General features: G+C 37.8%; 2 protein-coding genes and 1 pseudogene across 5 annotated transcripts in view; 1 reads left to right on the top strand and 2 right to left on the bottom strand.

The window, feature by feature from the left end:
• TMED5 (transmembrane p24 trafficking protein 5) overlaps positions 1-4,592 on the bottom strand; it is a 28,400-nt gene extending 23,808 nt beyond the window's left edge. The window contains exons 1-2 of one of the 2 annotated variants that reach the window (XM_077981863.1): positions 3,836-4,592; positions 3,403-3,518 (exon numbers count right to left, since the gene is read on the bottom strand). In XM_077981863.1, coding sequence (XP_077837989.1) covers positions 3,475-3,518; positions 3,836-4,592 — 801 coding nt within the window. In that variant the 3' untranslated portion in view covers positions 3,403-3,474. 2 annotated transcript variants of the gene reach the window in all.
• Positions 3,512-16,628, top strand: part of CCDC18 (coiled-coil domain containing 18) — a 114,523-nt gene continuing 101,406 nt past the window's right edge. The window contains exons 1-5 of one of the 3 annotated variants that reach the window (XM_028847494.2): positions 3,512-4,636; positions 7,522-7,657; positions 8,130-8,298; positions 10,457-10,615; positions 16,143-16,249. In XM_028847494.2, the coding sequence (XP_028703327.1) occupies positions 7,524-7,657; positions 8,130-8,298; positions 10,457-10,615; positions 16,143-16,249 (569 nt within the window). In that variant the 5' untranslated portion in view covers positions 3,512-4,636; positions 7,522-7,523. Of the gene's footprint in view, positions 4,637-7,521; positions 7,658-8,129; positions 8,299-10,456; positions 10,616-16,142; positions 16,250-16,628 lie in introns of those variants that run through there. The other 2 variants (XM_077952940.1, XM_077952936.1) reach the window with 2 other exon arrangements.
• LOC100425443 (large ribosomal subunit protein eL42-like) lies at positions 14,540-15,199 on the bottom strand (annotated as a pseudogene).

Here is a 16,628-nt window from a genome sequence, read left to right as displayed (position 1 = left end):
AGCCTGATAATTCTATAGAAATTAACTCTACTTCTGGATGTCTCTCAATTTCCAGATAAAATGAAGTCATCCTACTGAGCCCACTCAGTCTTATGAACTTACCTTCATTCCCCCTATTAAATACTTTGACATGTATTTGTGTAATAATTTGATTAATGTCTGTCCCCATACTTGATTGTATGACAGCATGGACTATACACACACACACAAATATATATATATATATATATATATATATATATAAAATACCGTACATATATCATATATATATATTTTTGAGGCAGGGTCTTGCTCTTGTCACCAAGGCTGGAGTGCAGTGGCATGATCACAGCTCACCATAGCCTCAACCTCCTGGGCTCAAGTGATCCTCCCACCTCAGCCTCCCAAGTAGCTGGAACCACAAGTGTGTGCTGCCATGCCTGGCTTACTTTATTTTTGGTAGAGATGGAGTCTTGCTATGTTGTCCAGGCTGGTCTGAAACTCCTGTGCTTGAGTGATCCTCCCACCTTGGCCTCCCAAAGTGTTGGGATTACAAGTGTGAGCCACTGCACCTAGCCGATATTTTCACTCACCGTTGTATCCCTAGCACCTCAGATAGTGTTGACACATATCAAGCACTCAAGAATGACTTAAATTTCTAAATGGATGCTCTATTTTATTCATAAGATACATGAATTGGCATTAAAGTTTTCAAGAACCTCTATCAATATAATGTGGGGCTAGTCAATTATCCAAAAAGTATTCTCCTAAAACCTAAAAAGAAATTAGTAAAATTTTCAATATGTCACAGTAACCAAGGACAAAGTTGGATTGTCTGTTCCATAATATTTTAAAAACTAACTTCAAGACAAAAATTAGTAGGATGTAGTTACTAGGAAATTAAACAAGTTGGGAAATGCAAACATAGGGTGGAAGATGATCTTTACCCTACACATCTCACCAACACTGTCTAGGATTACATATATTAAGTGATTTTACCTCTTTCCTCAATCAAAACAAATTGTTTAGGGAAAATGTTTTAAAGGAATAATCCCAGCTGGACGTGGTGGCTCAGACCTACAATCCCAGAACTTTGGAGGCTGAGGCTGGCGGATCACTTGAGATCAGGAGTTTGAGACCAGTCTGGCCAAGATGGTGAAACCCCGCCTCTACTAAAAATACAAAAATTAGCTGAGTGTGGTGGCACATGCCTGTAATCCAGCTACTCAGGAAGCTGAGGCGGCAGAATCACTTGAACTCAGGAGATGAAGGTTGCAGTGGACTTAGGTCGCGCCACTGCACTCCAGCCTGGGTGGCAGAGGGAGACTCTGTCTCAAAAAAAAAAAAAAAAAAAAAAGAACAGTACCTTTAAGAGTCACTAAAGATGTAAAGAATAAAGCTAAACCAAGCCAGCTATGTAACTATAGAGGTATAAATGTAAAACTAACATTCACTGACTATTTACTATGTGTCAGGGATGATCTATTAGCATATGTTAATAGACCACTTTACATTGAATATGAGCATTTATTAACTCATGTTTTTCAAATCAGCTCTATGATGTGGTTACAATTATTATCTCTATTTTACAAGTGAGAAGATCACATAAGTTTTAAGTAGGCAGACTCAAGATTTGAACCCAGGCTAAGGTTGAGCTGGTGCTCTTAACTGTAAGAGGACAGGAGTTAAAATAGATATCTTCCCTAATGTGTGTAAATACTGAAGTTTTTAAATTAATACAAATTGTTTTCTTATCTAGACTATTTCACTAGCCCTCTAGTTGGTTTCCTTGACTCCAATTTTGCTCTCCTTAAATCCATTTTCCACACTGCATCCAGTGATCTCTTTAAATCTTAAATGGACTTGCACAAAATTAAGGAAAACCTACACAGCATGACAAACAAGGCTATGATTGAGGCTTCAAGACCCCAGCCTTCTGGCCTCTCTGATGTCCTTTTCTGCTACTCCCACCCTAGACTTTATGTCTTAAAGTCTAATACAAACGCAGTACTTGTAGTGTCCACTACACACTAACCATCCCCACTTACACTATGTATTTTAAGAACTATGGGTCTTTTTGTTCCTTTTTCTGAAATGTCCCTTGTTCCTTGCATTTTCATCTCAATTAAGCATCTTTCTGGATTAAATTTTATTTTCTCCAGGAATCCTCTTCTGAAACCCTTAGAAGTGATCCTCCTCTACTGGTACTTAGCCATCCTTTATTGAAATTACCTGTTTATGAGCCAGTAACCCTTATTAAGCTCTTTGAGAAGAGGGATTCTTTCTTTCTCTTTTACCTACAACCTCCACAACCTCGCTTCCCCTAGTCTCCCGCCCCCTCCATGCACAATTCCTGGCACGTATTAACTGTTCAGTAAATGCTGAACTTTTGAACTTTACTGGAAATCAAGAAACACTGAGTTTTAGCCTCAGTTTTGCTCACTATGTGATTTTTAGATATTTTCTTCTCTGTGCTTATCTTGTGTACCTATATACAACTTAATCCTTAAGTTTCATCGTATAAAAAATTCTACAACTTTTAATTTTGCTCTGTATGTGACAGTACCTGGTATTTAAAAACAATTCTCTACATCAAGTTAAAAAATTAACATTTGATGATAATTGACTTCTAAAACACTGAAAAATGAAACACATCAATGCTGTTTTTTTTTTTTTTTTTTTTTTTTTTTTTTTTTTTTTTTTTTTTTTTCCTGTACTGCTACCTGAAAACATCGAAATTTGCTGTGTGGAACGAACAAGATTTCTTCTAAGAAATTACCCCCTACTAGCATGACTACATAAAATAAGGTAATTCCCAGCAAGAATATTATGCAGATACTAAAAAGAAAACATGCTGGGCATGGTGGCTCACGCCTGTAATCCCAGCACTTTGGAAGGCCGAGGCGGGAGGATCTCCTGAGGTCGAGAGTTCGAGACCAGCCTGGCCAACATGGTGAAACGCTGTCTCTACTAAAAATACAAAAATTAGCTGGGCGTGGTGACGCACGTCAGTAATCTCAGCCATTCGGGAGGCTGAGGCAGGGGAATCGCTTGAACCCGGGAGGTAGAGGTTGCAGCAGTGAGCCGAGATTGCGCCACTGCACTCCAACTCTAGCCTGAGCAACAGAGCGAGACTCCGTCTCAAAAAAAAAAAAAAAAAAACAAACAACCCCCCCCCCCCAAAAAAAATGACACGAGGGAAATGCTTACAATGCTCAATGAAAAGAAAGGAAAGGTTATAAAGTTTTAATATACGATTTGATCTTTTGAAAATAATGCATATATAACTTAAACGGCAATGTATGATTAAATATAGCAACAGCCTCTTCCAAAAAATTTCAAAATTGGGCTTAGTGATAATTACATGATCATAATTCAAAAACCCTTAACTGAAGCAAAGACAGTGAAGATCTGTAACATCTGAATTGTGTGAAAGGGGTGGGGGTGATTCAAACAAGTGTCATCACCTCGTCCAATGATGAAGGAGAACGTGTATCAGTTCCGCATTGTGAAATTCTCAGTATCGGAGCGTGTAGTGGCTAAGAAAAGCGATAGGCGAATTACGAAACAGAAAAGCCAGCGACATCACCAGTTCTGGCCTCTTTCCGACCGAAGGAAAGGGGATTAGGCGGGGTAGTTGTCAATTCCAGGTCCAGCCTAAGTTCTGGGTCCCCGGCCTCAGCGTGAGCCTCGCCTTGCCTCGCCTCGCGCGCCTGCGCAGAGCGGGCCGGCTTCCCGGACGACCCTCGCCTCTTCACCACCCGGGCCGTCCACCAGAAGTTTCTAAACGGGTGAGAGGCGACAACGCAGTGTAGCTGGGTTAAAGGAAGGAGGCTGGTTTATCCTCCGCACTTACTTGGTACTCGATCTCCAGCGAGGCCTTCAGGGGCATGGGCTGATAGAAGCACTCCTTCTGGCCGGCGGGAAGGGTAAAGGTGAAGTCGCTGTCGAGGGAAGGTGTGAAGCCGGCCGCTCCAGGCAGCAGCACCGGAGGCAGAGCGGCCAGAAGGAGCACGGGGAAGGGCAGCCAGGTCTTGTCGCCCATCCCTGCTGGGGTGATCCGGGCTGCAAGAGGCGTGGGATACTGCTGTCTCCGCTCCGCGTTTCCTCTCTGGACTCCACGTGGTTGACAGGGAAATCTGGAGTCTGAAGAAACTCCAAGTGGCGGCCGCGGCGGCGGCGGCGAACACTCCCTCCGAAGGAGAAGCGCAGTCCTCCAAAGGGTAGGGACTCAGGGCGGGGCCAGCAGCCCCGTTCCGCCACCGCCTCAGTCTCGGCCCCCTCAGGCCAGGCGTGAGCGCCGCCCGCCTCTCCCACTGACGGCCTCTGGTTCCCATGGCTTCCCCCACCAATGGGCATCCTGGCGGTGATTGTGGGAAATGTAGTCCCGGGCGGGCTCGGCTAGTGGGCTCGGACGCGCTCGCCGACCACGATTCCCGGCAAGCCCCGCGCCTCCGGCGGCGCCTCACGCAGTCTGCGCTGGGGCGGGGCAGCGGCCGGGTAGGCGTGTGCCAACGGCTCCCGCGGCGGTTCGAATTCCGTGCTGCCGGGGTTCGCTGGTTCTCCAAGTAGCGTCCGAGGCTTCCAAGCGCAGGGGCCCTGGAGAGGGTCATAGGCTTCCTAACGTAGACTCGAGTGCGAAGCGCGCAGTCGCCGGGTGAGTCTCTCCCCAGCTGCGACTTGGGTGGTGAGCGACTGCCCCTTGGCGTGGGGAAAACAGCTTACCTGGGGGAGTTTTGTTCCTTTCCCTCCCGGCACCTTGGATGCGCTGGGACTGGTCCTTGCGGTTGCTGAGCATGCTCCTCTGAACGGTTGTATTTTATTTGATGAAAAATAGGAGTCTGGGCGCAGTGGCTCAGGCCTGTTATCTCAGCATTTTGGGAGGCCAAGGCAGGAGGATTGCTTGAACCCAGGAGTTCGAGGCCAGCTTTGGCAATATGGCGAGACACTGTCTCCATAAAATTAAAAAAAAAAAAAAAAAGTATTTCCTTAAAAAAAAAACAAACTGAAAGGAAGATGTCACGTCCGCCCCCGACCCCTGCTTCTTTCAGACGGATGCGGGATCAGCTGTGTCAAGCAATCTTGAGACAGGAGACTACTATACAAAGTTATGACCTCTTTCCAAAATGAGGAATCTTTTTCAACTGCAGCCCATTGTATCACATACATAGGGTATAAAAGAACACTTGTCCTTCGTTTGATGGGTGTGCGTGTGCAAACCTACAAACACATTCTTAATTAGGGCCCAAAGATGATGTTGTTAAGGTCCATGAGTAGGATGATGTGCTTTTCTTGGTATTCAGTCAGTGAAGATATACTGTTTTGGGTAACTACTGTAAATTGAGGTTAAGGGCATTCATCTGACAGTAAATGGCCCACTAGGAAAATGAAAACATTTTAGTATCAAATATATTCATTGCTACGGCAGAAGAGTTAGGGAGTTCATCCTCCTCTCCCCTCCCCCTCCCTCCCTCCCTCCCTCCCTTCCTTCCTTCCTTCCTTCCTTCCTCTCTGTCTGTCTTTCTTTCTTTCTTTCTTTCTTTCTTTCTTTCTTTCTTTCTTTCTTTCTTTCTTTCTTTCTTTCTTTCTTTCTCTCTCTCTCTTTCCTTTCTTTCTTCTTTCTTTTCTTTTCCTCCTCTTCTCTTTTCTTTCTTTTCTTTCTTTCCTTCCTTCCTCCCTCCCTCCCTTCCTCCCTTTCTGTCTTTCTGTCTGCCTTTCTTTCCTTTTTCCTTTCCCCTTTCCTCTCCTCCCGTCCCCTCCTCCCCTCCTCCCCTCCTCCCCTCCCCTCTCCTGCCCTCCCCTCCCCTCCCCTTTCTTGACGGAGTCTCACTCTGTTGCCCAGGCTGGAGTGCAGTGGTGTGATCTCGGCTCACTGCTACCTCCGCCTCCCGGGTTCATGCAATTCTCTGCCTCAGCCTCCCCAGAGCTGAGATTACAGGCGCCCGCCACCATGCCTAATTTTTTTGTATTTTTAGTAGAGACGGAGTTTCACCATCTTCACCAGGTTTTAACTCCTGACCTCGTGATCCACCTGCCTCAACCTCCCAAAGTGTTGGGATTACCGGCGTGAGCCACCGCTCCCGGTCTGACAGTTATTTCTTACATGAAAATACACAGATGTTGAACTAAAACCTGATTTAAGACGAAATATATAATACCAGATGGCATTATAGATTTTGCCCAATTTTCTCAACCCTTTTCTCCTTCACCATCCTACAGAGAGCTAGAGATGTTGAATAGATAAAGCAAGATGGGGACCTGATTTATTGACTTGTCTGCGAGAGTCTTGTCACTTAAGCAGAAGGAAATTTGTGGAAACAAAAAAGGGAAAGAGGATAGAACCAGTTTGTCTATTAAGATTACACAGTATCTCATTTAATTTCCTGCCACTTTCTTTCCTTAAGGTGGGAGTTTTCTTTTTAATCTTCCTCCCTACATTTGAGAATTTTTGAGTGGGGAATAAATGTAGCATACCATTCTGACTGGTTGAGGGAAGGAAGGATAGTTTAGTATTTGTTAATTCATTCAAAATATTGAGCCTCTGTAAGTACATTGCAGTCCTGAACGTAATGACAGGACTCCCACCCTTTTGGAACCTGGGATGGGAGCAGAATGCTAAGAAGGGCGTTGAAGGAAATGCTACAATGAAAAAGGTAAATGGGATCTGAAAGAGGAATGTAATTTTAAGATTGCGCAGAAAGCTCTACAGAAGTAGTGGAGATTATAAAGCTTTAGTTTTTTTATTGTATTAATTACAATAATAAAATATGATGCTTTATTATGGTTTTTTATATGCAAAGAAATTTAGTAGTTACACAACCCTAGAGATACTCATCCACTGAAGAAGCAAAAGCTTTTCTTCGTTTATTTCTTTAAGTTGACCTGCCAAATGTTATTTTGATCCCTATGGTTGTGACTTGTAAATGTGTGTTTTTTAAATTTTGTAACTATTGGGCGTAGAAGGACGAGATAACTTTTATGTGGTAATAAATTCCCTTCTAACAAAATATGAATGACTGTAATGATACCATTTAATCAGATGTGTAGTACTCGTAGTGTGATTGTGAAAGTTCAAACACCTCATATTGAAATTGATATGTAATAAGTAATAAAGCTACAATGAGACATAATTTAATGGTCTTTGCATCCTAGTGACTTGGATTCAAGTCTTGATTTCACCATTTACAGTTTGTGGGACTTTGAGCAAGTTATTTAATGTCTAATTCTTTGTTTCCTTAACATGGAATGAAAATACTTAACAATTGCTAGGAAGATCGGGTATGCTTAGAAAAGGGGAACTATATAACTAGACCCTGGCTAAAATGAAAAATTCATTCATTGAAATTGTATTGAACTCCTTTATGGCTTTACACTACAGATAAATTCATTATTATTGATTTTTTGTTTTGTTTTAAACTGCCATGAAAGATTTCACAACATTTGAAATAGAAAACTAATGAGTTAAATTCTATTCGTGTGAGTATTTTGACTGAAACTACAGAATCTTTCAGGCAAGGTACAAGAAATTCATTTTTTTTTAAGAAATGGAATCTAGTTCATCAGACTACTGTAATAAAGACAATGAAGAGGAAAGTTTGCTTGCAAATGTTGCTTCCTTAAGACATGAACTGAAGATAACAGAATGGAGTTTGCAGAGTTTAGGGGAAGAGTTATCCAGGTAAGTAGGTAAAATCACATACAGAATTCACTGTGCCTTAAATATATCAATATAAAATGTGTGAATTTCATTATTATGTATTGTTTCTAAAGTGTCTCTGGAATAAGAAATAATTTTCTTATACTTTTTAATATAACTTTCAGTTTAGGGAAAAATAGGAATATTAGAGAAGCCTCTTTGCATATTAAAAACACTTTCAGTGTATTAGAACTCAGTATAAAATATATTTTTGGGCTTTATTAATTTTTTAATGCTTTTTTGAATCTTAAGTAATCAGCATAGAGGCTCTAGAAATACAGTTTGCTAGTTTAAAAGTAATTATGATTTATTTAAAATTTAGTGGAACATTGCCTTATGTTCATAACTGTGAATCTACTTAGCAGCATTTCAGGTTTTCTATTTTCTTATTTAATGTATAGCAATTTATAGTGAATATCCAAGAACTGAAATATGTTTTTTCTTTTTTCTCTAGTGTTAGTCCAAGTGAAAATTCTGATTATGCCCCTAATCCTTCAAGGTCTGAAAGGCTAATTTTGGATGTTCAGCCTAGCCACCCTGGACTTCTGAATTATTCACCTTATGAAAACGTTTGTAAAATATCTGGTAGCAGCACTGATTTTCAAAAAAAGGCAAGAGATAAGGTTATTATTTTTACACCTATCTAGTTAAAAGAAGTGTTGGTTTTAGGCCTGCCTACTTAAAAAAAATTTTTTTTCAGTTTTTCTTTAAATACCTTATTCATGGTTTCTGTAATCTTTTACTCTGGTACTCAAGAATTTAAATATAATTGTTCTTTTTATGTTCTAACAAGAAAGTACTTATCTTGGTGTATTACTCTACTTTTAAACTTATATATTTATTACCTTTTTGCAGTTAAATGTCTTCTTAAGTAAATTATAATCCCCTTGATTTTAACACTACATCTTATACATAATAGGTAATCAATTATTTATTAAGTGGTTAAGGTATACCCACCATTTAGCCTGGATGAAGTACTGTGAATAGTATGGCACTATTCTTTCATTATCTTTCTATTTTCTCCATGATGTTAGAGATCTTTGCTTGGTCTGAAACTGTCTTCCTTTTTCTTATTCTATCATATATTTATCTCCCTGCATTTATCCCTCTTCCTCACTCAACCCTTTTATCTCCTTTTACACTCTCTTCCTATTCTTTGTTCCCTGCACTCCCTACATGTATATACACAGATATGGTTGCACATAATCTTTTTGGATACATATTTGCTCTTTCCACTTCGGAAAGCCAACCATTAAGAGCTTTCTTTTTTATAAGGAAGCTACTTAATGAAGCTGTCTGAACCTACTTTTTAGAAACAAATTCAAATTCCATGTTTACATGGTATGTAATTCCAAGAAATTTGATCTCTATCCTCATTCAAATTGCTGATCATTCTTACTTTATATGTGCCTTAATTGGGAAAACAATAATGGTAATGACTATCAAACACAAAAGGATAATCTAATGTGTAAAGAGCTCCTAGAAACTGAGAACAAAAAGGTCAGTAACCCAATGGGCAAAAGACATGAAGGGAAAAAGAAATAAAAATGATATCCAAACTAATGAAAAGGTGTCCAATTTCCTCATAGTAAGATAAATTCAAAATGAAACTATACCTAAGTACCTTACCTAGTTCTTACCTATAGAATTATTAAACATTCAGATGTTTGAGATGTTATTTTATAGGTGATATTGGGTACGGGTACATTGCCTAGTGGGAAGGCACAGTGATATAACCCCAACTGAGATGCATTTGGCAATATTTACCAAAATTACAAATACATTTACCTTGACTTGGAACTCCCATTTCTGGAAAACGATACTATAGACACACCTGCAGGATATGAAATTAGGCATTGTTGATCATATCAAAAGATTAGAAATAGTTCAAGTATCTAGTAATAGGCGGTTAGTTGAATAATGGTTTATTCATGCAATGGAAACTATGCAGTTGAGAAAAGGAGTTTGTCAATGTATTTATTATGGAGAGATTGCCAGTGTATATTGTTCCAAGTTAAAAAAAAAATGCACGGTGCAGAATGTTATATCTAATGTGCTAGTTTTTGCATAAGGAGAGGAGGGAAGTGGGTAATTTGTATTGCTTATGTATGTGTATGGAATCACTAGAAGACTAAACAAGAAACTTATAGAAGTGGTTACCCACCTATTAAAGATGGGAAGAGACTTCTGTGTATACTTTTTCTTTTATATAGTTTTGAATTTTGAATTGCATAAATAAATCACTCAAAGTTAATTAAAAGAAATGTTTTGAAAATCACAATCCTCATGAAAATTAAATATTGTAAAATACGTATAAAAAGAATATAATAAAAATATGTATACAGATAAAATAATATTTTACCTATTATCCATTTTATTGTTGGTGGACATTTGGGTTCTTCCCATTTATTATCTCTTGTGGACAATGTAGCTATGAATAGTTTTATATCTGCACATGCAAAAGTACAAAAGTTTCTATCAGGTTTATATCTAGGGATGATATTGTTGGTTCTTAGCATACTCAACTTTGCTGGATAATACCAGCCAGTTTCCCAAAGTGTACCACTGTTTTCCAGGTTATACTTGTATATACTTCCACCAGCAGTGGAGGAGAGAGTATTGATTGTTCCACATATCCTTGTCAATACTCACTAAGTATTTTAACTCATTTTCTGAGCTGCTTAGTCATTTTATTAATAATTGCTCATAATTTTCCATTAATTACATGTAACCCTTAATTGAAATAATTGAAAATATATTTGTTCTTTTTCATTCTTTCAGATGTTTTCATCTTCTACCCCTGTGGATCAGGAGATTAAAAGCCTTCGAGAGAAACTAAATAAACTTAGGCAACAGAATGCTTGTTTGGTCACACAGAATCATTCCTTAATGACCAAATTTGAATCTATCCACTTTGAATTAACACAGTCAAGAGCAAAAGTATGTATCTTGAAATGACGAGTTTGCCAGCAGAAAATAGTTGTTATTTTAGATTTATAATTGGAAAAAGAGTCCTTGTATTGCCACATTGCCTTAATGTGTTATGTGAAGTAATTTTCATTATAATACTATAGTATCAACATGTTATAAAATCAATATTGTATGAATTATATCTGAAAATGATTGAAGGGAACTTTACAGTTTCGCATTTAGATAAGTCAGCTTCTTAAGGTGTTAAGATTACCAATTTGTGTGGTCTTATTTTTTATACAAAGGAAGTATAACTTACTTATCTTCCCTTTTAAGATAACACATTGTCATTGTTGAAAAATTTAAAAGTAGCAAAAAGAGGAAGAAAGATCACCCAGAGTTTCTACCTAGAAACCGCTTTACCAGTTTAATACATAGTTGAATCCAGACTGTTTTAAATAGTTTTGGTGTTTTCTGTTTTTTTACTGTATATATAGTCTATGCATTTTCTGATGCATTTACATAGCTTTTCCATTGATCATTTTTTATGGTAGCATTATATTTCATGTGATTATAGCGTAATTTGGTTAATTCCTGTATTTCAGTGGTTTCCTATTTTTTTACTAAATGGTTGGTATTACACAAAAAATTAGAAGAAACCAAAATGTCCAATAATGGAGACATAGTAAATTATGGTATACCCATAAGATAGATTGTAACAAAACCTGTTTTTAAAAAATGAGGTAAATATACTAGTACTAAGATGCAAAGTTGTTTGACTTACAGGGATCATGATAAAGTTTAAATGATACAATGTTTGTAGTCACTTAAAACAGTGTCTATGTGTAGTCAGCACTCAAAAACTGTTACCTAATATATTTAGTGGCAGAAAAACATTACAGAGCAGTACACACGTATAATAATCTTAGTTTTCCTCTTTATAAGAAGTGTATGTGTGTCTGTGTGTGTGTTTGTATGTAAATATATATACATGTGATATATTAAGGTAGAAACTATGCTTCACACTGTTGATAACTTCGAGAGAGATTGGAAGGTTGGAGTGAGGCTTTCACTATTTACTTTTATAAACATTGTATATATACATTATATGTAGTTTTAAATAGAACAGTTATGGGAAGACTTTATTTTTCTTTTCTGTTTTTTCAAACAAAACAAAATGCTATTAGGGATTATTTCAGCACAGGAAAAACAAAATGCAACAATGAGCATAATACTTCTTTAGTGTTTGAGATTATTGAACATAAAACTTCTTTAGTGTTTGAGATTATTTCTAGGGTAGATTTCCAGAGGCAGAATGACCATATTTTAGGGAAATAATGTTTTTCAAGCATTTACATTTGGTTCCTCATCTTTTCTTGTTCACTTTGAGGGAAAAATGCTGTTTTTCTTGATTTCGTACAAAATTTATCTTTTCGGTATATTTGTTTGCCATTCAGATTTCTTTGTGATTTGTCTGTTCGTTTTTTCTGCTTATTTTTAAATTTTTTCTTCAACTATAGATAATCTCTCTTTTTAAAGTCATGATTGCTAGTGATTTAAAGTAAGAAAAGAGACATAAAGATAATTTAATAATTACTGAACTAATAGCATTTTTAACCTTTATTTTTAGGATATAAACACACCAGTGGTTAGGCGAGGAAGTAAGATACTAGTATTGTACTTCTCAGCTCAGCATTTTCTAAGTTGTTGAAATATTTTTTAGGGAAGTCACCTATTTCAGGCCACGTATGAGCTTTTGATGCTTCATATATGCCCACTATTGAGATTCTTTTGCAGAAATCAATCAATATATTCATAACTTACCTCTGGCAATGGTTGTACTTACTCTTCTGGAGCCTGGCAGCCTGCTCTTTCTGAGCTTTTTGCCCTCTACACCTGCTATCCAACTGCCATCCTGGGACTTCTCTTTGGTGTTCTTCTAGGTTGAATCTACTGTTTCCTGAATTCTATTTTTTGTTATTTCCTAGTTTATTCTTTCTGTATTTGGAGCATATCTTCCAGTTACTTCCTTGCCTGTCTGAAAATGTCTTAATTTCTTCTTCACTCATGATTAAATTCCAGTTTGATAATTATGTAACGTTAGAATTTTTAGGACATTACTCCCTTCTATCCTCCAGTGCCACTTTGAAAAGTCTGTTGCCATTGTGAATTACTTCCCTTAGCATGTAATCTCTTTTTTTCCCATTTGTTTGTTTTTTACTTTATGGCAGATGGTAGTTTTTAGGACCTTCCCATTCCGGTGTTTTAAAACTGTACAACAATGTATCTTTCAATAGGCCTTTATTACTCATACTGGGTATTTGAGAACCCTTTTAGGCTGGAAACTTGTATCCTTTGGTTCTGGAAATTTTTCTGTTTCTTAATTTTTATTTTTAATTTTTGTGGGTACATAGTAGGCATATATATTTTTGGAGTACATTAGATTTTTTGATACAATTATGCAGCATAATAATCACATCATGGAGAATGGGATATCCATCCCCTCAGACATTTATCCTTTGTGTTATAAACAATCCAGTTATAGTCTTTTAGTTATTTTAAAATGTACAGTTAAATTATTATTATTGACTATAGTCACCCTGTTGTTCTATAAAATAGTAGTTCTTGTTCATTCTTTCTATTTCTTGTACCATTAACCATCCCCACCTCTTCCCACCCTGACAACTGCCCTTCCTGGCCTCTGGTAACCATCCTTCTGCTTTCTATGTCCATGAGTTCAATTGTTTTGATTTTTAGATCCCACAAATAAGTAAGAACATATGATATTTGTCTTTCTGTGCCTGACTTATTTTACTTAACATAATGATCTTTAGTTCCATCCATGTTGTTGCAAATGACTGATTCTCATTCTTCTTTATGGATGAATAGTACTCCATTGTGTAAGTACTACATTTTCTTTATCCATTCATTTGTGATGAACACTTAGGTTGCTTCTAAGTCTTGGCTCTTGAACAGTGCTGCAACAAACATGGAAGTGCAGATACCTTTTCAATATACTGATTTCCTTTCTTTTGGGTATATGCCCAGCAGTGGGATTTCTGGATATGGTAGCTGTATTTTTAGTTTTTTGAGGAACCTCCAAACGGTTCTCCATAATGGTTGTACTAATTTCCGTTCCCACCAACAGCATATGAAGATTCCCTTTTCTCCACATTCTTGCAAACATTTGTTATTACCTGTCTTTTGAATATAAGCCTTGTTTTGTTTTGAAACAAGGTCTTGCTCTGTCACCCAGGCTAAAGTGCAATGATGCAATCACAGCTCAGTGCCACCTTGACCTCCTGGGCTCAAGTGATCCTCCCACCGTAACCTCCCAGGTAACTGGGACTACAGGCATATGCCACCATGCCTGGCTAGTTTTTGTATTGTCTTTTTGTAGAGATGGAGTTTTGCCATGTTGCCCAGGCTGATTTTGAACTCCTGGACTCAAGCGATCTATCCATCTCCCAAAATGCTGGAATTACAGGATTGAGCCACAGTGCCTGGCCATGTGATTTTTATTTAGGAGGTATTCTCAACATTATTTTTTGCACTTCTATTGAATCTTTTATTTTGGCTGTCATACTTTTTTCAGTTTCTAAAGTTTTTTTTGTTCTGATTGTTTTGTATTTCATAACATACTAATGTATTCTCTCTTAGCACTCTGAAGATTTAATGATTTTTTTTCATGTTTGCTTTCCTTTCCTTTTTCTTTTGTTTAGGCCTCTGACTTTATGTTAGAAGCTTTTGGGCCGGGCGTGGTGGCTCATGCCTGCAATCTCAGCACTTTGGGAAGCCGAGGCGGGTGGATCACAAGGTTAAGAGATCGAGACCATCCTGGCCAACATGGTGAAACCCTGTCTCTACTAAAAAATACAAAAATTAGCTGGGCATGGTGGTGTGCACCTATAGTCCCACCTACTCGGGAAGCTGAGGCAGGAGAATTGCTTGAACTCAGAGGTGGAGGTTGCAGTGAGCTGATATTGCGCCACTGTGCTCCAGCCTGTGACAGAGTGAGACTCTGTCTCAAAAAAAAAAACAGAAGCTTTTTTTCAGATGTTAGTATTTTAGCTATTCATATTTAACAGAAAGGCATTTAAATGCAGATTGGTGGTTTGTTGTCCAGTGGACTTTATTTCTGGGTGATGGTTAGGGAGGTGGTTCTTTTGTAGGGAAACACCTGCCAGCTCCCAAACAGTATCAGTATGAGATGTTTTTCTTTTCCTTTTTTTTTTTTTTTTTTAACATAAACTCAAGATTTTATTGTCTTCGTAATAAAACAAAAGATAACACTTAAAACTGGGTCACTTGGCTCTTTCTGCTCTTATCTCCTCCCAGTTCAGAATGCTTGCATCTTTTAGTAGTCAGCTTTCTCTTAGATCTGCAGCTGGGCTCAATGCACTCAAGCCTTAGCACAATCTTCTTTGTAGTTTCAGCCTTTTTCTGGAAAATCTACTTAGTCTGCCCACCATAACCACTCTGCTTCCTGTCATATCACTGCTTTCCCTGGGCATACAGAGAATCCTTGCCCTTCTTGTACTGTGTCACTTTCTGCGGTTGGTGCTTGCCACACTTCTTACAGAAAGTCCTGCAGGTTTTAGGAATGTTCACCATGTTTGTGGGAGTGCTATCAGCATGGAAAGAGATTTTTTTTTTTTTTTTTTTTTTGAGCTGTTGAGTTTCTCCAGCAAAGAATCCTTTAGTTTCTCACCTGTGGGATAACCAAAAACGAAATAGAGTAGTAAGGTGGAGTTATCCGTTTTATATTAATTCCCTTGTTACAGCTGTACTTCATTCCTGCTCATTATTCTTAGTGTCCCACAGTCTCAAGCTTCTTCTGTTCAGTTTCTTCTGATAATAAACTTTCTGCCTCTTTCCTAGTATGCCAACACCTTGCTGTTGGTGTTCTGGGAGTGGGAAAAAGGATAACTGTTATTTGCAGATACTTTGAACTGTATCCCTGCTTTTTCATTGGGTCCTCACTTCTGTCCTCTACAGTACCTTGTGCCTTCATGTTCTAAACTTCTTTTTCAGTGATAGTTATCTTATTGATACTTTCTTCCATACCATTTAGATTGTGGGTTCCCATCCTGCTATAGTAGTTGTACTCTCTTTATAATACAGATTGTAGGGTCATTATGCTTTTCTGTATTTAGATTCTTTCTAGTAAGCATGTATTCTATAATTAGGTCTTTAAATCATAAAAATTCAATAAATATTTTCTTTCATAATTGTTTATAGTTTGATGTTTTATATTTAATTTTCTAATTTATGTAAAATTAATCTTGCTAGATGCTTATCAGTAGAGATTCTGTTTTCTCCCCTAAATAACTCTTCAGTTATAAGTTGAAGGTAATGCCAGGAGCTTACATGCCACGGCTGGCTTGTGATGATATGCCCATGTAAATGTTGATCAAAGGAATAGATGGGAAGCTTTATATCTGAGCAATGATTTGGGAGCCCTGTTGAACCCCCTTATCTGACAGGAAAAAAACTAAGGGCCAAGTAGGTTAATTTATTTTCTGAAAGTACTATAAAAGTTGTTTTTATATTTTAGGTTTCCATGCTTGAATTTGCTCAACAGCAGGCAGCCAGTGTCCCAATCTTAGAAGAACAGATTATAAATTTGGAAGCAGAGGTTTCAGCTCAAGATAAAGTTTTGAGGTAAATATACTTTTTATAGCTCTCAGAGTTTTATTTGCTACTTTTACATTTTGTTATATCTTGTTAAATCTTGTTCCCCACACCCAATATATTTACATACCCTAATGGTGTTCAGTTGTCTTAGAACTCGTTGAATCTATTTTTAGTCAATCATAACTCCTCTTGGCTGTAGGTTGCATGCAGTATATAGGGGTTAAAAAAGACTAAGGTGAGATGCCTATTTACATGCTTTTGTCAAATATGAATTAGTTCATTTCTTCACCTACATAGCAGTATATACTCAGTATTTCAAAGGGAGTTCAAGAAATAAAATGTAAAGGAGTCAGACACTTTTATTATTTTTACAGACAGGGTCTCACTCTGTCACCTAGGCTGGAGT

This window comes from Macaca mulatta, chromosome 1 (assembly GCF_049350105.2).
Source record: "Macaca mulatta isolate MMU2019108-1 chromosome 1, T2T-MMU8v2.0, whole genome shotgun sequence".
NCBI lineage: Eukaryota > Metazoa > Chordata > Mammalia > Primates > Cercopithecidae > Macaca > Macaca mulatta.
Note: the sequence above shows the minus strand (reverse complement) of the source record. Positions and strands in the feature narration are given on the sequence as shown.